Source organism: Carlito syrichta, unplaced genomic scaffold (assembly GCF_000164805.1).
Source record: "Carlito syrichta isolate Samal-C Ts95f unplaced genomic scaffold, Tarsius_syrichta-2.0.1 Scaffold288453, whole genome shotgun sequence".
In the NCBI taxonomy this organism is placed as follows: Eukaryota; Metazoa; Chordata; class Mammalia; order Primates; family Tarsiidae; genus Carlito; species Carlito syrichta.
Genome location: NW_007232549.1, coordinates 205,944 through 229,855, shown reverse-complemented (window position 1 = coordinate 229,855; position 23,912 = coordinate 205,944). Strand labels below are relative to the sequence as shown.

Genomic DNA, 23,912 nt, shown 5'->3' with positions numbered 1-23,912 from the left:
GTCCTTAACATGGTCTACAGCACTTATGTGATCTAGTCCATCTGTCTCTCAGCTTCATTTTGGCCATTCTTCCCTGCCTTCTGTGGTTTAGCTTCATGGCTGAAAGTACATTCTATCCCAGGGCCTTTGCACATGTTATTTTTGTTGCCTAGTATTCTTAGACTTTCTACTTCGTTTAGTTAACTAGCTGTGCAAGTAGCTCTTTCTCCACAGATTAGTCTGGTCTACTTTGTCTGTGCCTGTGAACTTTTCCTTAATAAGTTTTGTCAGAGTTTATAATTATATATTTATTAATGAGACTATTTGATTAACATCTCTTTTCACTTCCAGGCCCTAATCTCCATGAAGGCAGAGGTCATATGTAGCTTTGACTCGATTGCTTTCTGATACCCATATTAAATCCAGAGTAGGGGGTTGGCAAATATTTGTTGAGGGAACAATGATTACTTTTGGAATGCAGTATGAAGAAACCACAAAGGACAAGAGTCAAGCTGGTTATTTTAATAGTAAAAGAAACCCCAGTGAGTTCTCTTTATTCCATTAGTTCAAAGGGAAAAAGTTTGCTGGAAGAGTTTCATCAAGATAAAATTGTTCTTTGACATTTTCTGTTAGCATATCTGAGTTTTACTGATCAGTTTTACTGATCTCCAAGGGCTATAAACAAGTTAGAGAAAATATGTACACTTTACTTTAGAGAACTTAAAGAATAAAAGGTCTTTCTAGTTTTCTTTTCTTTTTTTTTTTTTTTGAGTTGGAGTCTCACTCTATCGCCCAGACCGGAGTGCAGTGGCTGCTCCCAGCCACCGCAGCCTTGACCTGCTGAGCTCCGTGATCCTTCCGCCTCAGCCTTCCAAGTAGCTGGAACTACAGGCATGCGCTACCACGCCCAGCTAATTTTTAAAATTTATTTATTGTACAGATGAGGTCTCACCAAGTTGCCCAGGCGGGTCTCAGACCCACGGGCTCAGGCAATTCACTCACCTCAGCCTCCCAAGGTGCAGGATTACAGGCTGAGCCACCGAGCCCAGCTTCTAGTTTTCTTACTAGAGAAACTTAAGGCATTTCAAACACCTCTTTGTAGAGTATCCACATTCTCACCAGTTTGAATTAAGGGTAATGCCAGTATAAAGTAAGGAACATTTATGAAATTAAATATTTCTTCTGAAATAAATATATTTCAGATAAGTACATATTTTTTGAACTAGCTTAATAAAAACATTGCGAATAGTGGTAGCTAAGTGACATGACTAAATAAATAGATTAAAAAGAACTGGTTCTATTTTCATATTAATTATTTGCGTGCTTATAAAAAACAAAAGAATATTTAAAACTAGTTTTTACTAATCATATGTTAAGACAGTCACCCTGTTATATTGTTTATATTGTTCATTTTCTTTATTGAAGTGGAAATCATTAACCTGTCCTGACCAAATGAATACACATAAAGAGATTCAATTGTATGCTCTCTGTCCCTTCACATTTTTGTCTGACCACTTCTGTTTTACCGTGAGTCCATGGACCAATGCCTGTTTCCCTCCCCCTCCCGGCCATGTACCAGGCTTTGTGTTTCAGACACAGCATCTCTTTTAATCCTCACAGCAGTGTTATGAAATGGAGGCTATCAGCCCTGTTTCACAGGTGAGGAAATGATGTTTTTTGAACTTACCCAAAGTTCATAAGTGAGAAAGTCAGGGCCAGGCCCAGGTGTTCTCTTAAAACTCCAGGGCTCTTTTCCATCTATCAAAGAAGCATTTCCTATTAAAAGTATGTGGTATTGGAAAAGAAAAAAATGCTTTCACATTTTCCCCAAGCAAAATATGGTGTGAAAATATTTTCAAGCATTTCTATCAGCAATTACAAGAAAATATTTTGAAAGCCCTCAGGAATCCATGCAGCCCTTGATAAAGCATTTGCATAAGCTCCAGCAATGATGAAGTTTGGTTTGGTGCCACAAACACTTAAGGATAACAGACTTATTTCTGTTAAAAATATTTCTCTGCTTAATTGTACATTTCCAAGCCAAGGAGTAGCCAGGACCTGCTGAAACAAACACGCCCAGAGCCTCCGGGGCCATCTCCGGGATGTGTGTCATGGAGAAGGGCCTGGCTACAGGGGTCCTGCCCTGGGCCCTAAGGGGGCCTGTGGGAGAACACCAGCTGTGTACAAGCTTTGGTGACTTCCATGACTCTTTTCTCCTTGTCCAGGAAAGTAAACCGGAGCAGTGCTTGCCTGGAAAGGGCCACAGTACCGGAGAGCAGCCGCCACAACTCAGTATGGCCACCAGGTACAACAGGAGTCTTCTTGGGACGTTGCAGCCTCTTTCTGTATCCAAGGTCAATGACACGTGCTGCCTGGGTGCTGATAGGGTTCACCATGCAGTTCCAGCTCTGGCGCTCTGATTCACTCAGTGACTTGGAGCCATTTACTTAACTTGGTTTTCTCATGAATAAAATAGATACAATTGCTCGCTTAGATAGCTGTTTTGCAAGGTAAATGTGGGCTTTAAAGAGGTAATATAACTAGAGCATTCTCATGGTCCTAGCATAGGATAGCCCTCCATATACAGAAGATAATGAGGAGGAGGAGGAGGAGGAGGAGGATGGTGGTGATAAAAAAACAACATTAACAATAACATGAAACTAAGTTTTCCTTCTGAAGGAACTTGCCTTTCTCTACAGTTTAAATATTTACCATGGCTTATGTTGATACTTTTCTGAATATCGGTATGGATTCATACTAACCTGGCATAGAGGAGGGTAGATTTTGATAATAATGGTTGGTATTTGTAGTGTTTTGTCTTCAGGTTAATTTCTTTGTATGAGATTAGAGGGTGTCTCTACCCTTCCCTGCTAATTATAAAGGTAATTTTACATATTGACATGGAGTGATGTGATCTGCACTATGACATCTTTTATATATTACCTCCTGTTTACAGTATTCCTGTGGTTAAGAAATCCAGAATTGCATTTCTTATTTGGCAGTCAGAAAATAGTCACAGAATAATTGAGGGCAAGATCCACATCATGATCATTTTTGTACCTTGAAGGCCAAGCCAACACCCGCCACAGAGTAGGCATTTCAGAAATGTTGCTGAACTATTACTAACTGATGAGTAATAAGTAAGTTGTTGATTTACAGGTGAGGCTGGCATAGATTTTGCTTTCTCTAGCTCCTGGCCATGGCTCTTTATCTTAAACTATTTTGTTAAAAGAATTCTTTGTTGGAAAAAGAAAGCCATGTATGTAGCAAATGGGAAACAATCTGATTTCTCTATTGTTCTCTATGGAGAAGAACAGGGTGGAGACTTGTGCACAAGACCTTGGTAGGATTTTTTTTGAATGTGACTCTAAGTGGACTAGTTTGCTCTCAGCTGGGGTGTTCTCTAAGGAAAAGCTTTCTGCTGTTCCTGGAGGCGTCCCAGGTAGTGCTCCTTCCTCCCCCAGCCCCTGCTGATCTGTGCTGTCCTGTGCACACAGTCTAGAAAGGTCAGGAAAGCCCCTTGCTGTGGAGCTGGGTGTTTCTGTTCTGTTCCTCACCCTCCATCTCTATCTCATACTCTGGGCTCTCAGGCATGATGACGTGGGTATTTTTCCAACTGGGAATTTTGAGTTTGGCTCTGAGTGGAAGAGAGAAGACAGGTGTGTTTAGGGTGGAGTCCAGGCTGAGAGTGTGCTGTCCTTTAAAGGGATCTGTAAAGCAGCCAGGAAAGAAGCCAGTAGTTTTTAAACAAGAGGTTACTTACTCCTATTAGCCAGAGGCAGCATACTGTAGTGGAAATAGCCGACTTTGGAGTCCTAGCTTTGCCACTTAGTAACCATTTGACCTCAGGCAAACTACTTAACTCATCTGAGCAAAGGTCCCATCACTGTGTAAACACTCAGACCAGGAGGTGGCTGTGCAGGAGATGCTGGACCCCAGAAAGGGCACATAAGCAAAGAGGCGAAACTGTGTGCTAAGCGATGTAAACCCATTTAAATTGCACCGGAAGCATCCTACTTTATGGAAATTCTTTTTACAAACCTTTGTCTTAGCAATAATTTCTAAACACAAGAGGTAGCACAGAGCAGGCTTTGAGAGCAGAGAGCTTGTCAGACAGCCTTCTGTGTGATCTTTGGCAAATTAATCCACCTCTCAGTGTTTCCATTTGTGAAATGGGGATAAAAGTAACACCAACATTGTAGACTCCATCGCATGTAATCCTCACTGCAACTTCATGAGCATGGTGATGCAGAATGCAAAAATCAATGGGGCCACACAGGAGATGTGTGCCTGCAGGCGGCCATAGGGAAACAGTTGGAGGATGACTCTGCGGTCACCTGGAGGACAGATGTTCAGTCCTAAACCGTGCAGTTTCAAATATTTTAAAATGTATTCTGTGGGCCAAATGCCGGATGTCTGATCTGTAACCATAATAGCCTTGTAATAGGTCTGTTTCCTGATGCACACAGCAAGTCAATATGCCGAAACACAGTTTTGCAACAAAGAAAAGTTTAGGATCACGGAACGGGCAGAAGGGGGGAACTTCAAATCTGTCTCCTGGAGGAATCTGGGGCTAGGGTTTTTTAGGGTTGTGAAGTGGGCTGAAGTGTGGAGAGTAATGCTTGGTTGAAGAGTACAGGGTGAAGTCGTGGACAGGGAGATGAAGAAGCTATATTATGTTGATGCCAGCCCAACCTGGTCCTCAAACTGGCTGCTGGAATTCAGGGCTTGAAAAACGTCTTCAGTGATTCTTAAACAAAAGCCTTATGATTCTAGTGTCTGTAGGAACAATGGACATGCAAGTAAATCTGTACACACTTATGACCCTAATGTCAGAAATTCCATCTATTGGAACAATGAGATGCAAATAGTCAGTATCTAGTGACTTTTAGCAACAAGGAAATGGGTCAAAGGGCAGTCTGATTAATGCTTAATTATAATGATATTTTGTCCAGAACCCAGCATGCAATTTCTGTCAGCCTTGTGGGGACAGATACAAATCCATCCTGCCATATGCCAGTCTTAGACCTGGGGAAGATGGACCTGGAAGTCAGAGAGTTGAGTTCACAAACGATGGAAGATGACAGCCACTGGTAGCAGGTTGGCACACATGGAGGATGGTGCCATCGCTGGTGATTCTTAATCTTCTCTAACCCTTCTAACTGTAGCAGGGAGGACCCGGGGAAGGTGGCCGCAGCAGCAAGATGCTTTTGCAGTTCTCCCCTGACTGGCCCTTTACTCAATTCCTGCAGTTACTTGAAATGTTACAGATTTTCTTAATGTCCAGTACAATCATATTCAAATGTTGACAAAAAATGTTTTTCCTGGTTAAATAGAAACAGTTGACAACTCACTGTTCTGAGTTATTTGTACTACATTTCTTTGTCAAACCTGAAAAATTAAGAATTGCCTCTTGTGAAAAGAAATTGAGATTTTTGAAAAGAATTAATATAAAGTTCTCTTGAGAAATGTAAATCTTTTAATTTACACTGGCGTCTCAGACTTTTAATTTCCTTATTAGACTCATGCAGTTGACTAAGAAAAAAAAAGTGCCAGAATGTTTTCCTAATTGACAGACTTGATTGACGGAACAGTCCCCAAAGTCCCATAATTGAGCAAACAGCTTGTCACCATACAAATAATTAAAATACCATTTGAAAAATGCACACTGTGACAAGTGCTAACTTAGATGTTGTTCACAGCTACTCATCTGAACACAGATTTTCAAGTGACATGAGCCCTTTTGTTTTGTTTTGTTGCTTGTTGCAGATGCTGTAAAGCAAGCAACATTTAATGAGCCATTGTAAGGGGGGGCAGTGAGGGCTCCAAACGGGCAGCATTTTGTTCCATGCAGGGTGGCAAAATCCTGAAGGTAGCAGCCGCAAGTGACCGTGTCCTTGCCCTGGGCTTCACAAGCAACAACCAACTGCACAACTCCCATTTTAGGCTTTGTATCTGTGTTTTCCTTTCTATGTTCCTTCAAACATAGCATGCTGTGCAAATTTAGTTCAGTTTTTTTTTTTTAAAGCGGCAGATGGAAATAACAGCTATTGCACTTAGCTTTCTCATTCTGCCGGCAGAGGCACACATCAATCTGTTGTCACCAAGAGCTTTGGTTCACATTTGGATCTCATTTCACTCCAAACTGTTTGGTTGGAACATAAACATTTTCCTGTTCAATGAGGGGCCTGTAGCCTCCTTCTCCTTCTGCCTGACAAGGAAATCTGTCCCCCCGGGTCCCCCAGCATTTGTTGGGCTAGACTGGCTCCAGGACCATATTGACCACCCCCCCCTTAAAACCTCTAGATAGTTGGTTCAGAAGAATCAACATTGTTCACAGGATCCACAGATGTCGGAACTAGAAGGCACCTTTATGGGAACATATCATTTTGTTGACGACTGAGGTGCTCAGAGAGAAATTCTCTAGTTTGAGACTTATGCTGGGATTCATGTTTCCCGGTCCAGGTCTTTCCAGGCTGTTGTCTACCTGCATCCTGAACATTTTGGCTGGTGGGTACAATTTGTTCTTCTGTTCTTTAAGATAAGGAAATTAAGGCTGAAAGACAAAGAAGTTATTTGTCCAAGGTAATACAGCCTGAAATTACTGTGGTATTGAAATCTTGAATTTTTTTCGGATTCAAACTACTGTGCCATCTCTACTCTACCTAGAATCTGTCCCTGGTATCACAGTGTTGTTCCATCCACATGTAGCATAGCCCAACCACAGGTCAACAGAATTCTTGCCTAGGCTCTGTCCTTCTCCTTTGACACAGTCGCCTGTTCCCATGACCTATTCACCAGAGTTGTGCTGCAGGATCTCCAAATCTGTGTCTCCCACCAAGGTTGTTAGGTTGCAATCGCTTAGACAAAAGCCTTGTGAGATAGTAGGGATAGATAGTTTGCACCAAAGCCTGGCAACAACGTGCAAGTGTTGGTTGAATGAGCCCCTGTCCACCATCCCGAAGCCCACAGACCCCCTCTTCTGGGGGAGCAGGTGCTTAGGGAGGGCTGCTCATCCTAGGACTGGAAGGAGCCAGGTCTCCTCACAAGATGTGGTCAAAACCACACAGAAGTGTGGCTGCTGTGATCAGTGTCCTCCCTTAGTATTGGATTTCTTGGATGAACATATATGGTATCAGGAAGCAGTAAGTTGCATAGGAGATTTAAAGGGGGGCAAGGGGAATCACAAGAGGTGAAAGAGGGAGAGGACATTAGCATCAAGAGGTGAGAACTTGTTGAGATAAAAAGATAAGATGCACATTGATATGTCTTCTCTTAAGAAATGTCTATTTAGCTCCACTGCCTACTTTATAACAGAATTAGTTGTTTTTTTCTGATGTTGAGTTGTTTAAGTCTCTTGTATATTCTGGACATTAGTCCCTTGTTGGATGAATAGTTTGCAAATATTTTCTTCCATTTAACAAGTTGTGTCTTCACTCTGTTGATTGCTTGCTTTGCTATGCAGAAACAGCATTTGCTACAGTCCCATTTGTCCAACATCACTAATCATTAGGGAAATGTAAATCAGAACCACAGCAGGATATCATCTCACCCCAGTTAGAACAGCTATTATCAAAAAGAAATAACAAATGCTGGAGAGGGGGCATAGAAAAGGGAACTCATATACACTATTGGTAGGAAGGTAATTGGTACAGCTGTTATGGAAAACACTATGAAGAGTTCTCAAGAAGCTAAAAATAGGACTACAATATGGTCCAGCAATCCAATTTCTGGGTATTTATCCAAAAGAAAGGAAATAATATATTAACACCCCTATGTTTATTATAGCACTATTCACAACCAATACATGAAGCCAACTTAAGTGTCTGAAAGTGGATAAGTGAATGACTGGATAAAGAAAATGCTGTTTATATACACAATGGAATACTATTCAACCGTCAAAAAGCATGAAATTGTGTCATTTCCAGCAACATGGATGGAATTGGAGGTCATTATGTTAAGTGAAATAAGGCATAGAAAGACATATTGTATTAGACTCCCTCACATGTAGGAGCGAAAAAAGTTGATCTCATGGAGGTGGAGAGTAGAATTATGATTACCAGAGAGAAGGGTGGCGTAGAGAAGGATGAAGAGAGGTTGGTTAATGAATACAAATACAGTTAGATAGAAGGAAAATGTTCTAGTGTTTGACAGCAGAGTAGGGTAACTAGTTAACAACTATTTGTTGTGCATTTTCAAATAGCTAAAAGAGAAGATCTGGAATGTTCCCAACACAAAGAAATGATAAATGTTTGAGCTGATGGATATGCTAATTACTCTGATTTGATCATTGCATGTTGTGTGCATGTATCAGAATATCATATCAATTTAAAAAGTGAAAAAATAAAATGGAGCTCTGTGTATGTATGCTAATCTTGCCTAGAGGGATATGCTGAACTAGAAGCTTTGCAGGAAGGTGAAGCCTCTGGTAGCTTGGGATGTGCCTGTTTTGGGGGCCATTTGGCCTTTTCCATTTACTCTAAAACATTTACTCAGCACTTCATAGAGGAGGCAGAGCTAACACTACTGGGTTGGGGATTATATCATAGCGATAGAGCATTGATAGAGTGGGCAGGTTAGACTAGGAAAACTTCAGGACTGTGGGAAAGTTCCAAGCTCATTGCCGCCTTTAGTATCTGGTGCAAAACCATGCATGCAGACAAGCAGCCCAGCTGTAGGATACTTCACACCTACCTTACTGTTAGACTCTTATCAGATACACCTGCAGCACTGTAGTCCTTCTATCCAGGGTGTGACCACCAAGGCAGGAACTAGCTTAGAGACCCTCTGGAGCATGTGCATCAATAGCTAAAATTGACCTAAGATAACCATAACCTTCCTTTACCTTCATTGTAATACTGTCAACATAAACTTACCCTAGGGGAGCCTTCCACTCCCATCATGCACATGAGGCCATGACAGTACCAGTATGACCCTATAAGGCCTGAAACTCCCCACCTGATGTCACGGGGGAGTAACAGAGAGCCAGCCCTGAGACCAATTGTTTCTAGGAGATACCCATCCCCAAACCTGCTACTGAATACCCCTCAGATTAAAAATTATAGCTCACCAATAGCTGACTGCAGAAACAGCAGCTTTCCTTCAGCTGTTTCTGCCCACTCTCCTTTCTTGAGAGTGTGCTCTTCTTTGCTTAATAAAGCTGCTTGCCTAGCCCACTCTTCTGTATGTTTGTGAATTTATTCTAAACATGAACACAGGAACCTGTCGTCAACCGTCTCACTCTGGGAGAAGCATTTCTGCCGGTAAGACTCGCAGGATTCTCATCAACAAGGGTGCCTGCATAATGAACATTTGTATACCTAACCCTGAGCTGTACCCCACATCTGTAAAAAAAAAAAAAAAAAAAAAAAAAGAATCGCAGGATTTTCATTGAAGGAACAGCTAATTACTGATAGGCTTTAGATGAACTATTTAAGGAGAATGAGCCTGATTCCCAGCCCATACTTCCCAGCCCCACACCAAACAAAAATGTCTAGAAGAGTTAGGGGCTCTGGCCTATGGATTCAGCACAGGCAAATAAGAGGTATTCATTGCTTGTGTGATAACCTGCTTAGGCATTCTGGAGGGAAGAATTGGTGCATCTTCCTTGTTTTCACCGATACCTGTTTGTAAGTCTTAGAAGCACCCTGGTGTTTGAAGTTGTGCATTTGGAGAGGTATACACAAGGAAACTGATGGATGAATTTGGACTTGTAGAAACTTGGATTCCTCATGCTTTGCCTGCAGTCTCAGATGTGAAGAGAGTGTATGTCAGTATCCTCCTAGGCCAGGAGGGAATTTACCCCTATTTGTCATGAATAGGAACCTATTGGCTTAAAATAGCATGATGATAGCTAGTAAATAGGCAAGTGAATGAGGAGAGGCAGCCCTCACGTGAATAATGAAAGAGATGTGTGAATGGGGATATAGTGAGGGTTCATTGATAAATTTAATGCCATATGGTAAATGACCACCCAAGAGACAGTACTCAGGAGAGTTCTGATTGACTTAGTCATTGATTCAGAGCTAATGCATTTTTAATGGCTACCCAGATGCATTTTCTAATTGGTGATTACATCACTGTGTGTTCCAGAATAAAGCATGAATCATCTTCCAGTGACGAGGAGCACACAGCTGCCAAGCCATCAAATGCGGGCCACCTCCCTCTTTTGTCTAATATCAGCTACAAAAAGACCCTCCGGCTCACTTCAGAGCAGCTGGTGAGTCTCTTGTTCCGTGTTTGTAAGGCGTCACCCGTGAGGGTCCTGCAGACTCAGGATGTGTGTGATGGTCTGCATGCTCCTTTCATGACACCTTTCATCCCAGCCTGCTGCCCCTCAATTTGGTACCCATGTTTCCACCTGACTCGAGTCCCTGTCCTAGATGACTCCTAGTATTATTTCTCCTTCTGTCTCTCCTTCTTCCCAGCCAGCCCTGGAGGCGCTTGTTTTCAAGTGTTGAGTGGAAGGCAGTCTGACTGAGCTCATTTAACCTGAGGTGTCAATCACTGAGAGACTTTAAAATCTCTCAGGGGTGTTTTTGCTTTAAGAGAGATGTTTGTTAACTCAAGTTCATCTCTTAAATGGGTGGAAATCAGCAGTTGTGAGGGAATTTAGAGAAATTCAGGTCAAGGGCATCAACTGATCACAAAGTAATTTTTTTTTTTTTTTTTTTTGAGTATATGTGGAAGACGAGTTTTAATTACAAGCCCCTTCCTCTCCTGGATCCTTTTTTTCCGTGACCAGTGAGTAGGTATCCTTGCTTGTTTGTGAATGAAGTCTTTTGCATTTATTCTGCAAGTTGGTGGAGAGCCTGGCTTAGGTATGAGGGTGTTTAATAGAAAAAGATAAAGAACAGGCCCAGACATCCACTTAGGCTGCATGTGGGACCCTGCAGTGGAATCCTCTGTGTGACACTGGGCTTTGCCAGCAGTTCTGGGGGACATATGGAGTCAGGCAGCCTGTGGGTCTGCACAGCCTGCTGGTGCACACCAGGAGATCCCAGCACAAAGGTGCAAAACTGCCACAAAGTAATTTTGCCTTCTGAATTTGGTGTGATTTCCCCGAGTCTAGACTATATTCTTTTGGATATGAGGTATGACTGATAACCAAGATACATGTATTTTCACACTTGGCTTAAATTTGTCTCCTCAAATCATGATCCTTCCTGTTTAGGCACAGAATGGGAAATGTGGCCTATTCTGAAATTGTGATTTATTATGCCAAGCCTTATAGCCTGTCATTTAACCCTGTCTAATGATTCTTATCCAGAAATACTGGATCAAGTTAGCATTATCCCTGCAAGTAGAACGCCTTTGCTGGAAGTGGGCAAGTAGCATTACAAGGAGGCCCAAGAGAAACTGAGGCTTAGATTTGCCTATCACCCCCCAAAAGAACTACAGTAAGGAACGGATGGGGAGAAAGAATTATACAGTTGCCTAAGTTAATGATTTGTTTTCATAAAACCTAATCCTGCTTCTCGTGGAACAGAAGTAAAATATTTCTTGATCCAAAATATTCATGTCTTTCAGAAAAGCTTGAAGTTGAAGAACGGCCCCAACGACGTGGTTTTCAGCGTCACTACACAGTATCAAGGCACCTGCCGCTGTGAAGGCACTATCTACCTCTGGAACTGGGATGATAAAGTCATCATTTCTGATATTGATGGAACAATCACCAGGTACATCTGCTGGCTTGGGGCCGTGGTAGATTTCTTTGCTCAACGTGTTACCACTAGGCCTTGTGCTGGCACTTCCAAGTCTCCTCTTTGGGTGACCTCGTGGGACTTGTATGGTTCACCTTCTGGTGCAGTCAGGGCTGTTTATGTAGTTTTTTTTTTTTTTGTTCCTTGAATTCAGTAGCTCTACTTAGGGCTTGGTTTTTGGTATTATCTCCCTGACTTTGTTGCTTCTGTGCATGTTCCTGAAGAGCACCTTTTCACTTTGGTTTAGCAAACTACGGGCCTTGATGCATGATCACATTGGAGGTATCCTTTTGTGATTACCATGTCCCACCCCGAGCATGCTCATTTGGTGACTTGAGCCTTGGGCTTTCTGTCCAGAAAGAATGTCATGGGTCTTGTTTGCATTTTTTATGAGGTATACATGGTACAATGAATCTGAATAGGATTTTTATGATATTTTTCTCTCTTTTCTCTTTATTTAGATCTGATACTCTTGGCCACATTTTGCCTACCCTTGGGAAGGATTGGACCCACCAGGGCATTGCTAAGCTGTATCATAAAGTGAGCCAGTAAGTACAGAGTGCTCTTTTCTTGACTCTCGTGCACTGCTGGTGTGTGCGTGATACTTTGCACACAGAATCTTTCCTGCCCAGGCTTTAGGTGACTTGTAGAGAGGGCTGCATCTAGACCAAAAAGGGGTGATGGGGTGGGGAGTGATGGAGATTTCTGTGTGTGCAGTGAATCCTGGCAAATCCAAATTTGAGTTCAATATCAAGAAACATGAAAGGAAGTATAAGTGAATCAAAATTGCTAGGAGAAAGTAGAAGATGTCAGCATTAGGGGTAGGATTGGGTCTCACTTCATACCAAGGAATGTCAAAGATAACCAGAAAGAAACAGTGGGCTTCTATGTGCCAAGTGCTATCCTGTAGGCTATAAACTTGCAGATGCCAGCAAGTTTTGGTTATGGTGCAGGTCTGCAACTGGCAGTGCATGTCTTACCCATCCGGTCTATGGAGTGCTCTGGTGAGTAACCAAAGCAGAACAGTGTCCACCATGGGGCCCATGGCCCAGGCATCAAGCTGGAGAGGAGTTCTCAAACTTCTAGCCTGTGTTGGGCATGTGCGTTATTTTGCTGAAATCCTACAGTAGTTCTGAAAAGCATGTAATGTCATGTCTGTGTTTAGGCAAGTTAAATTAACAGAAAGTTATGTTTGTCCAAGTTCCCATAGCTCTAGTCTGCCTCCAGGGTTTAGAACCCTGCAGGGATTCTCCTCTCCCTCCTTCTACTCCCCCTTTCCACCTCTCCTCCAAGCTAGATTGCCAGGTCCAAGTGTCTGACCCACTTAGCCACAATTCTCCAACCTTTTGTTGACTGGAGTCTCCCCTAAGAGTGAAATTTCTCCCTCCAGTGCATCCTGTTCCCTTCCAGTTGCAGCTAGAAGGTGCTCTGTTTGCATCAGGATAACAGGTCTTGCACGAGTGGGGAGGATGAGGGAGTTACATCCTAGTGAATTTCAGGATAGAAGTCCCAGGCCCGTGATTCCCACCCTAATCTTGCCTCTGGCCCATGATGACAGGGAATGGGTCACCAGCCAAAGCTATTTCTGGAACTCTGTGAACACAGATGGATGAAATAAGTTTCCTTGGCCCTCATTCATTCATTCATTCATCCATCCAACATTCATTGTGCCCAGCCCTATGGCAGGTGCTTGGCATTGTCATGAGCTAGATAGTCTCTGACTCTGGGATCTTAGCATCCAGGAGAGGAACAGTGATTTCGAGCCAGGACTTTATATCCTGGTGGGACTAAAGGCTTCGAATTTTGCTGGGTGCATGCAAGTAGTATCAGCTACTCAAGAGACTGAAGTGAGAAGATCGCTTGGACTCAGAAGTTTGAATCCAACCTGGGCAACATCGTGAGACCCTGACTCTTAAAAAAAAAGTAATAAAAGCTCCAGATTTCATCCTATATGCCCAGCTCATTGGTTTAACTTTACTTTTCTATATTTCATCTTTTAAAAATTGCAAAAACTATACATGCAGCCTAAAAAATAAAAAGAGGCCAAGATTATAGATTTTTAAAGTGTAGAGGTTTTATTTTACTCCTCTCTGCCTTGGCGTTAAGCTAATCCCTTCCCTAGAAGTTGAACTCCTGGGAACAGTTTGATTCTACCTTGCTGAACCTAAAAAATTTATTTTCACTCCCACACCTGTACTCACGTTATTTAATTCTGTATCATATCTTTCTGTTTCACCCTATGTAATATTCTATTCTTTTTAGCTGCTATACAAAATTCTAATATATGGATATATCACACATTATTTAACTAGTTCTCTATTGATGAGCATGTAGGTGGTTTCCACTTTTTTTCACTATTTCCACAGTGATGCAATAAGTATTTCCATATAATTTTTATGATATTGAATGCACGTATAAATAAATAAAGACACACACACTTAGGGAAGTCCTGTTGTAAACTAGATTCCCAGAAGTCGAATTCCCGGGTCAGAGAATGATCACATTTAAAGATTGGATCAATATTCCTGAATCGCCCTCTAAAAAGCTTCTCCCAGGCTGCGCTCCTGTAGATGGTGTCTCTGCTGAACCTCCTCCCCACAGCCTCGCTGCAGGCTGACCTTTCATTCAGAAGGATTAATCTACTCATGAGCTGCCTTGGCTTTTCGTGACACTGAAAATTGCATCTATTTTTAGTTGAAAGAAAGAAACCCTTGTGGGTCAGGATATTGAGTAGTTCATGGCCTGATTCATTTGGTTTTTGGAACATAGATCTATTCCTGTCCTTATTGTAACATTAGAAGAGCACAGTTGCTTTTTAAATTTTTTTTTTTGGTCTTGATTTGTATCTCTCTTGGATTTTCTCAGAAGAGATATCTTCTTGAAAAATAAAGTTGTGTAGCTTATCAAAGAACACCTGACCATTTTTTTCTTTGATTGATTGACTTAGAATGAGTGAAATCTGTTGGTTAGGATCCGAGAGATTTCAGAATACTTTGTGAATTATCATTTTGGTTGAGAGGTGGGGGCCTAATGTGATGTGGAGGCCTGACATTTTCTTGTCCTTGGGTTTGATACTCATTGGTAGTGGCACTCAAATAGTCAGGCCAGTGTGATCTGAAGGGGTGGCCAGAACTTCTGAAGCACCATCTCAAGAACAGCTTGGCCTTGGCCTTTAGGCGCTCCCTGCTCAGTAATACAGGAAGAAGGACAAGCTCCTTGGTGTAGCTTTCGAAACCTGGCAGCTTTGTGTCCCAGCCTTCTGCCAAGCCCTTATTTTCAGCTGCTGCTTCTCAGACCTTCCAGCTCTAATCCTGTGACCTTGTTCCCCTCTGCACTCTGTTCCTATCTTCCCACTCTGCACTCTGTTCCCTTCTTTCTAACAATTCTCATTTGAAGGCCTCTGCTTGACAGGTCTTTACCTCTGATTTTTGCCTCTACACATTTTTTTGGCCTTTAATGCCCAGCTCAAATGCTACAGTCATCAGGAAGCCTCCCCAGACCCAAATCTATGACCCTGGCCAGCTCTCACCTCCTCACCCTTCCCTTGGCTGCCAAGCTCTATATTGATATCTGAGACCTCAGGCCTGGCTTTGGTCTCTGTCATGGCCGACCAGGCTGGACATGATGGCAGGTTTCTGTAGCTAACTCTTAGTAAAAGTAAATTCCATCTTTGTAACCTCTTACAGGTCACCTTGTGTGAAGGCCTTCAGCAGCCACGTTGAGAGAAGTGCCAGGACAAAGAATTGACAAGGGCTTGTGACTCACTGTTCTGACAAGTCTAGGTCATTCTTTTGAAGCTGTATTGTGATTACACAAGGAATTACTTAGAGAAATGGTTATAGCATGCCAGGGCACCAGGGAAGAGATGCCATTTAATTCAGGATTGCGAACTCATGCCACTTTCCTGATACTGCTTCCCTTGAATTTGGGTACCACTTAAATTATATGCACTGCAGTATTGGAAAATGAAAAGGCCGATCTTGCAGTTAGCCACTTGTCTGAAATATCAGAAAAGAACAATTTTATTTATTTATTTGCTTAATTTAATTACTTGTTTGAATATGTTCAGCCCATGAGAAATCTGTGAGGTTGATTGTCACATTGTTCTTTGAGAGAGTATAAAGCATGCTTGGTTATTGATTGAAGAGAGCTATAGCAAATACATATGGAAGATATATGAAACACCTTCATGTTCAGATGTGTTCAATAAGTAGAAGGAAAAGAAAGAAAGACTGCTTCTTATTATACAAGGGGACTCCCCAAAAAACTTGAATTATCTTTTTGGAGGATGGACATCTTGTACAGTCTTCTCTTGCTATATAAGTGTTTTATGAACCTATCATCATCAGTGTACCAGCTAGCATTGTTGTGAGAGGTGTTCAGTGAATCTTTTGTAACAAGCAGGTGACTGGTTCTTCCACCATGACAATGCACCTACCCATACCACACTGAGTATTGAGTGTGTTTTTTGGACCAAAAACAGCATGACCCCTGTGCCCCACTCTCCCTATTCACCCCATCTGGCCCCAGGCAACTTTTTGTTTCCCCCAACGAAAAAAGTCTTCAAAGGGAAACATTTTGCAGATGTGGAAGAGGTGAAACAATAAATAGCAGAAGCACTAAAAGTCATCAAAATTGACAAATCCAAAAACTGTTTTGAGCAGTGGAAAAAAATGTCTTGATGGGTGTATTGCATCAAGCAAAGAGTACTTTGAAGGAGACTGAAGTTTAAACATGTAAGAATAAGTACAATTTTTTATAAATAAATTCTTGTTTGTTTGGGGTCCCCCGCTATAGCTAGATCCTTGAGGTAATGGGTCTTTTGGAGCCTAAATTTGTACAATAACTGCTCAAATTTTCTACCATGTATAATATATATTTTTATACCCATGTAACCAGAAATCAGTGTCTTCATGACTTAGCAAGAATGAACACTGAATGTGTTTCCACAGATCAGTCAGTTCCCCTGTGCCTAAGAGTGTGCCGTTGGCAAGGCAGTGGACTGAGAGTGGAAAATCATCATGCATGGCCTCCTTAGGATCTTTTTCCTTCTCCTGCTCACAGCAGTTATTTCTTTCTTGCATGTCAGCTCTTCTTAGTTTATCGAAGTCATCACTCTCTGCCAGGAAGAGATAGGATGATGAGCTGTATGGAAGGTCTGGTTGGGAGCCAGGGGCTAGGATTCCAGAAGCCTGCAACCCTGAACTCTTGTATCATGTATATTCCCCACTCTGAGCTTTGGTTTTCTCTTCTCTAAAATGAGGAAATTAGATTAGATGATCTGTTAGATATTGCTAAACCAGAAGTGCCCTGCTATTGGGATGTGTGGCTGGATTATACAAGTATGTGTGCACTGCTGCTGAGTGTTACTTTTCCAGGCCAAATCTCAGTTGGAACTCTGAGGAACTAGCTGGACTCTGTGGTTGCACACTTGCCAGGAACCAGGAACTGTTTTAGTAGAAGCTTGTGATCATGGAGAGGGAGACATTGAAAGCTTCCTGTAATAATACAGTGAGGGGCAAGCAGAATGAGAGAGATACTGATTTCGTAGGACATGAGTGAAGGAGAAATTAATTCTGATTGGTCAGAGGTGTCAAAAAAGGCTTCCATGAGAAGGTGGCATTGAGTAGACTCTTCATGGAAGAGTAGGGCTTTGAAGGAGAGGGAAGCTCATCCTAGATAGAAGTAGGAACAAGAGGAGAGGCCAGGAGACGAGCAGGTGTACAGTGGGTTCACGGAAAGGGAGGCTCCAGAAAGTCGGCAGGAGCCCGAGCACAGAGGACTGTGGATCCTTTCTTCTTCTTTTTTTCCTAGAGATGAGGTCTCATTATGTTGCCCAGGCTGATGTTGAATTCCTAGGCACAAGTGATCCTCCCACCTTCCCCTCCCAAAGTGCTGGGATTACAGGTGTGTGCCAGCAAGTTCGGCTGAGCCCTCCTTTCTTAATGTCACTGGTGATCACCCTTCTTCTTATGGTTGCAAATGAGGCTACAGATTCCTTTTTCTCTACAACAGTGGCTGTCAGTTGAGGGTGCTTTTGCCTCCCGTGGGACATATGGCAGTATCTTGGGATTTTTTTGAAAATCATGGCTGGGGCGTGCTATTGGTCCTAGTGAATGGAGGCCAGGGATGCCGCTAAATATCTTGAGATACAGCAACATAAGGACCTCTTTTTCTTAATGCACGTTTATCCTGTCTCAGATGTGAACATTGAGAAACTCCCAATGTAGAGGCTTATCTTGCAAAATGCTCCCAAAGGTAATCTTTCCAAACTATTTAAATCTCCCTGAGTCAGTGTTTTAAGAGGGATGTAGAGATTGGGACAGAAGGAGAAAACTGTATGTACTAAGCCTGGGCATGGATTCCTCTTTCTTTTTTTGCTCTGGTATTTCCCCAGAGCCCTGTTCCAATTGCCGAGAATGCTGGAGAAACAAGGGCGATATGTTTGTGTATTGCGTCTTTATTCACTGTCCCTTCTTACTCCTGGATCCCACCTGTCCTGTTTTGGTCACTGTTTGCCCCACAGCATTCCTTGCTCTTGTGGGACAGGACCATGCCGTGTCCCTTCCCCACTCCATCCCCCTCTGAAGCCCTGTATGCAGCTTGGCACAGGAGTGCTCAGTGAGCGTGCATTGAAGGGATGGCAGAAGGAGACACAGATTGAGCAGAGACTTGGGTTGGACCGACCTGTAGGGCATGTCCTACCACTGGTTACCCTTCTGAGTGAGGGGTCTTCCCTGTGAGGAGCACCAGTAAGACAGCAAGTGCAGCAGGCACTTGTTGGCATTTCAGACAGCTTTCACTGAAGAGGGGAGGGAAGGCTCTCAAAGGATAATTCCTGCTGCCACCAACAAGCAACTCCCCCATTAGGACATCCTCAAGCTGACCTTCCAGCTAAGTTTAATAATGCAAGAATGCTTGCATGCTGACATCAACTCATTGACATGATCTGACTATGAAATATATCAGAAAATCAAGTTTTGAGTGAAATTAGCATCTCAGACCCCTGCAGGTGGCAGCTTTTAGGACTTTGATGTGGAGAACTATACACAGAATAGTGATTTTTAAAAAAGATTGCATTAATTAGACACCTAAAATACAAAGATGTTTAGTAATTAAAAAGGTCACTTGATATTCAGATGCCATCCCTGTGTTCCAAACAAGCTGATATTTCTAGATACTTTTTGTCTTAAAATTTTCCTGTTTCTTGGTTTTAAAGAGCATAGTATTGAACGTTCTAGAGACACCTCCTTTGGTCATCATAAAATATTTATGGTAGAACGATAAGTCAGCTAGGAAGTGGGTAGTTGATTTGCTCATTCTGCAAATATTCACCAAGTGTCTGCTACATGCCAAGTACTGTTTTGGCACCAGGGTTATCACAAGGAATGTCCCCATCTTTGTGGAGTTCATGGATTAATGAGAGGTGCAGTCAAACAAGAGACTGAAATGTAGTATTAGCAATAAGGGCTCTGAAGACAAATAGAGCAGAGCAGTGGGCCTTGCTGGGATGAGGAGTGGGTCTGTGTGTTTCATCACATGGCAGGCAGGTCAAGAGAAGGGCCCTCTGGGGAGGTGGGATTTGAGCAGAGACCTAGAGGAGGTGAGGGAGCGAGCAGGCCCTGAAGATGGAGGAATGGAATTCGAGGCAGGAGAAACAGCACTCGCAAATACCAGTGCAGAAATGAGCATGGTGAGTTGGAGGAATGCTCAGAACATCTGTGAGATTTGCCATGAGGAAGGGACTAGACAGTCGTAGAAGATGGGGTGGAGAGAGGTAGGGACTAGGTCTTCTAGGTCTCGCAGCCTGCAGTGAAGGTTCTGGGTCATGTCGGAGGGAGATGGCAGCTCTTGAAGGGTTTTGAGTGTGAGTAGATTAAATTTTAGTTTTCTGAGGGTACTGTGTGGACACATGGCAGAAGCAGGGAGGTGATTCAAAGCTGTTGCAGCAGTGGAGGCCAAGAGGCCATGGCGGTGTGGATAGGATAGTAGTGCTGGATGGTGCCAAGGGGATGGCTTGGGTGGGCTTTGGGGATGGAGCGGATGGGACCTACTGATGGCATGAGGTGGGGGCTGAAGTTGTAAGTAAAACAAATACTCAGGATGGCGGGGAAGTTTTGGAGAGTGCCATTGCACTCAGCTGTGGGGACTCCCGGAGCAGTCAAGGGTGACTTGAGGAGGAAGTCTTGGGCAGTGTTTGGTGTCGTATAAACCCAGTTTGAGGTACTACTGCGTATCTGATAAGTGATGTGGAGTTGAGTATATGGGCCCGGAGATTCGGACAGGGGTCTGGGCAGGATATATATGCACTTGGGAGATATCAGTGTCCAGATGGTATTCAACAACTTTTTAATAATATGTTTTATTTAATCCAGTGTATTCAAAAATGATAACAATTAGAGAATATGACTTTTTTTTTTTGAGGTGGAGTCTTGCTGTGTCACCCAGGCTGGAGTATAGTGGGACATTCATGGCTACCCCAGTGTCAACCTGCTGGGCTCTGGTGATCCTTCCACCTCAGCCCTCCAGGGAGCTGGAACCATAGGCACGTGCACCACACGCAGCTAATTTTTGATTTATTGTAGAGACAAGGTCTTGCCAAGTTGCCCGGGCTGGTCTTGAACCCGCGGGCTCAGGCAATACACTTGCCTCGGCCTCTCAAAGTGCTGGGATTACAGGCTGAGCCACCGAGATCTGCCTGAAAATTATTATTATTATTATTTTGAGTTGGAGTCTCACCACCGCAGACTCGACCTCCGGCGATCCTTCCACCTCAGCCTTCCAAGTAGCTGGAACTACAGATGTGCGCTACCACTCCCGGCTGATTTTTTGATTTATTGTAGAGGTGAGGTCTCGTCAAGTTGCCCAGGCGGGTCTCGAACCCACGGGCTCAGGCAATCCACTCACTTTAGCCTCCCAAGGCTCAGGATTACAGGCTGAGCCACTGAGCCCGGCTCTGAAAATTATTAATGGAATATATTTTACATTCTGTTTCTTTACAGGAGGGCTTTGAAAGCTGGTGTATATTTCACCCTTATAGCACATCTCATTCCAGGCACTACATTTCCAAAGGTTAAAAAAAGTGAAACGGAGTCTTGCTAAAGCTGTAAAGTTGTGTTTAACAGAAGAATAGTGTTCGTTGCTTCAGTTTAGATACGGCATTTAGAGCCGTAGAAGTGGGTGAGACCTCCAGGGCCCCTAGGGACTGAGGATGTGAGAAGAAATGAAGCCCAAGGCCCTGTGTGCATGTGGCGGCTGGGCAGAGAGCTGAGACGATGTGTCTGGGAGGGAGGGGACAGCCACCAAGGAGGAGCCAGCCAGGAAACTGTGGAGCCCTGGGGGCTGAGTGATGAGGGTGCTGAGTGATGAGGCTGTAGAGAAAGGAATGAGCCCCCAAGGCAGATGCCACTGGGAAGTCTCGTCCTCAAGGATTGGGAGCTGATACCTGGATTTGACAAGATGGGTAACAAAGATGACCTTTACAAGGACAACAAGGAAGGGAGGGGACGAGAGCCCGTTTGGAGTGGGTTGAGGAGAGGAAGTAGCATGAAGAAGTGGAGTCGGTGCCTATACACAGGTCTTTGAAAGAATTTTGCTAGAAAGGAGGTCAAAGGAACGGGATCTTAGCCAGAGAGAGAGAGTAGAGAGATTTTTTTTAGGCTTATTTCTCAAATGCAAATAAGATTTTGTAGAAGATGGACTTTCCTATGTGGAGGAACTGACGACAGGGCCATTCTTCATGGAACAGATTAGGATCAGGGTTCATGATTGCAGAAAGTTTCCATTTTGTGAGGTCACTAAATACGAATGTTTTGTCTCTTTTTCAGGAATGGATATAAGTTTCTCTACTGCTCTGCACGTGCCATCGGGATGGCGGACATGACCCGGGGCTATCTGCACTGGGTCAACGAGAGGGGCACAGTGCTGCCCCAGGGACCCCTGCTGCTGAGTCCCAGCAGCCTCTTCTCTGCCCTGCACAGGTACTGCACCCTGGTACCCACTCCCCATTCCGGATCTTGGGACCTGTTCGGGCCCTGTCTCCTCCTAACTGCAGGCTTTGCCAGCATGGCTTCCTAACTGGTCTTCTCCAACCAATGCCCATGATCCATAGCGGACACCAGAAGAACCATTTCAAAATGTAGGTCTTGCCCCATTAGCTCCACCAGTGCCCTTCATTGGCTCATCATGGCTCTCAGGACGAAATCCAGATCAGCTTGGTGCTTGGTGGCTCTTCATGACCTGCCGCTTTTCTCCTCTCTAGTCACATTTCTCTCCAGGTTTTACAACTCGGGCTCCAGCTCCCAGACAATATTCTGTACTTGAGCCTTTGCACATGTTGTTCCCCTGTTTTGGCGGGGCTCTCATGCACCTTCTCTCCCTTAGTGGTCTGGTGAGTCTTCATGGCACTTAGAGGACCAACTGTATTCATCTCATTGGGGGTCTTCAGTGGCGCCTCTATCAACTGCCACTGTCCACCTGGCCTTGGACACTCTGTCAGAGTTCTAGGAATGCTGTTTTCTTTTAAGCGTCTTCTATCAGACTTTCTTTTAGCCAATTTCTGATTACCCTGCTGTCTTTACTTTCTAGGCCATGTTCGAGGCATTTAAGCCAACTTACTCTGGCCCCATGGAGTGCAGGGAGGAAAATGCTGGGCTTCCCTGTAGTTCACTGAGGTTCAGGGTAATTTCCCAGGCTTCTCTCAAAGCCTAATGTTTGTGGTCAACCACGGGACATTGGTCCCTGCTGAAGGCTAATTGTATCAGCCTGTTTGTCATATACTTGGTCTTTAAGACCCAGTGAAAGGCTTTGACATGATTCTCCTGAATTTGAGGACCAGAGGAACTGCTTGTTGCTGCTAACCCTGCAAACGATGGAAAAATCTAGATGGGCTCAAAATGCCATGTTGATTCCTGAGCATTTTTCTTTAGCCCTGTAGATATCGTTGCCATCATAGCTTGTTTTGTGTGAGCAAATTTTTTTTTCTATAGTAAAAAATCTCAAATAAAAACTTGCACATTTTAGGGAGAAAAGTCAGGCAAAACCTATTATATATGTCAAGTCCTGACATCTATCTTGGCAGCATAGATCTCCATAGAAATCCTGATATTTTAATAAGATTGTGTCCCTAAGCTATGCTGACAATTTACAACAAGCTACTCTTCAACATACGCTAAGTGCTAAGGCTTTGTTAGGCCAAGTGAAAAGTAGACATTGTTACTCTGACATCCTGTCACTAAAAATAAATTTAAATTGACCCTTTTTGTTTCCTTACTTAAGTAACGTTGTTCAAGATGTATTACTTTTTCCCAGTGAGGAATTATTTTTTTTTTAAAAGGAAACCTTTTTTTTTTTTTGAGTTGGAGTCTCACTGTTGCCCAGACTGGAGTGCAGTGGCCACTCCCGGCTACCGCAGCCTCGACCTGCTGGGGCTCCAGCGATCCTTCCACCTCAGCCTTCCAAGTAGCTGGAACTACAGGCGTGTGCTACCACGCCCGGCTAATTTTTTGATTTATTGTAGAGATGAGGTCTCGCCTGCCCAGGTGGGTCTCGGAAACCTTACAATTTGTTTGTCCTCTTGGAGGTACTCCTGGGGCAGATAGCCACCAGCCAGGTCCTTCCCAGGGCTGCTGTGTGTTGACTGCCCTGCAAATTTTCTAGAATTGATGGCTAAGTTTACCATGAGCACATGTGACCTTACGTCACAAGACTTTTTTTTTAGCCGGGTTCCCACTCTGCTGTCCAGGCTGGAGTGCGGTGGCATGATCACGGCTTACCGCAGCCTCAACCTTCTGGGCTCAAGTGATCTTCCTGTCTCAGCCTCCTGAGTAGCTGAGGCTACAGGTGCATGCCGCCACACCCAGCTAGTTTTTTGAGTTTTTTGTTGAGACGATGTCTCACTGTGTTGCTCAGGGTGATCTTGAACTCTTAGGCATAAGCAATCCCTCCCACCTTGGCCTCCCAATGTGCTGGAATTACAAGCATGAGCCACTGCACCTGGACGCAAGATTCTTTAAGTGCAATTCTTATTATACTGCCTAGGTTTGAATTGGAATGAAGTAAAAGGAATGTAGTGGGTGGGGATGCATGTAGCACAGGTGGCAAAAATAAGCTCTCAGCATGGGGTGGCAAAGAGGGCTCTGAAGTAAGAACTTGAGCTGGAGCTCTGGTGCTGCTTGGCAACTAATGAGACTTCTGTGGCGTTGGAGAGCAGCCCCCCCCCCCCCCCCCCCC

The 23,912-nt window shown here is 43.6% G+C and overlaps 1 protein-coding gene across 3 annotated transcripts in view; it reads left to right on the top strand.

Moving 5' to 3' along the window:
- The window catches only part of LPIN1 (lipin 1), a 162,279-nt gene that overhangs the window by 127,041 nt on the left and 11,326 nt on the right, over positions 1 to 23,912 (top strand). For all 3 annotated transcript variants that reach the window (XM_021710338.1, XM_021710337.1, XM_021710339.1), the window contains 5 exons: positions 2,205 to 2,284; positions 10,072 to 10,198; positions 11,509 to 11,657; positions 12,143 to 12,229; positions 21,509 to 21,661. In XM_021710338.1, coding sequence (XP_021566013.1) covers positions 2,205 to 2,284; positions 10,072 to 10,198; positions 11,509 to 11,657; positions 12,143 to 12,229; positions 21,509 to 21,661 — 596 coding nt within the window. The remainder of the gene's footprint in view (positions 1 to 2,204; positions 2,285 to 10,071; positions 10,199 to 11,508; positions 11,658 to 12,142; positions 12,230 to 21,508; positions 21,662 to 23,912) is intronic.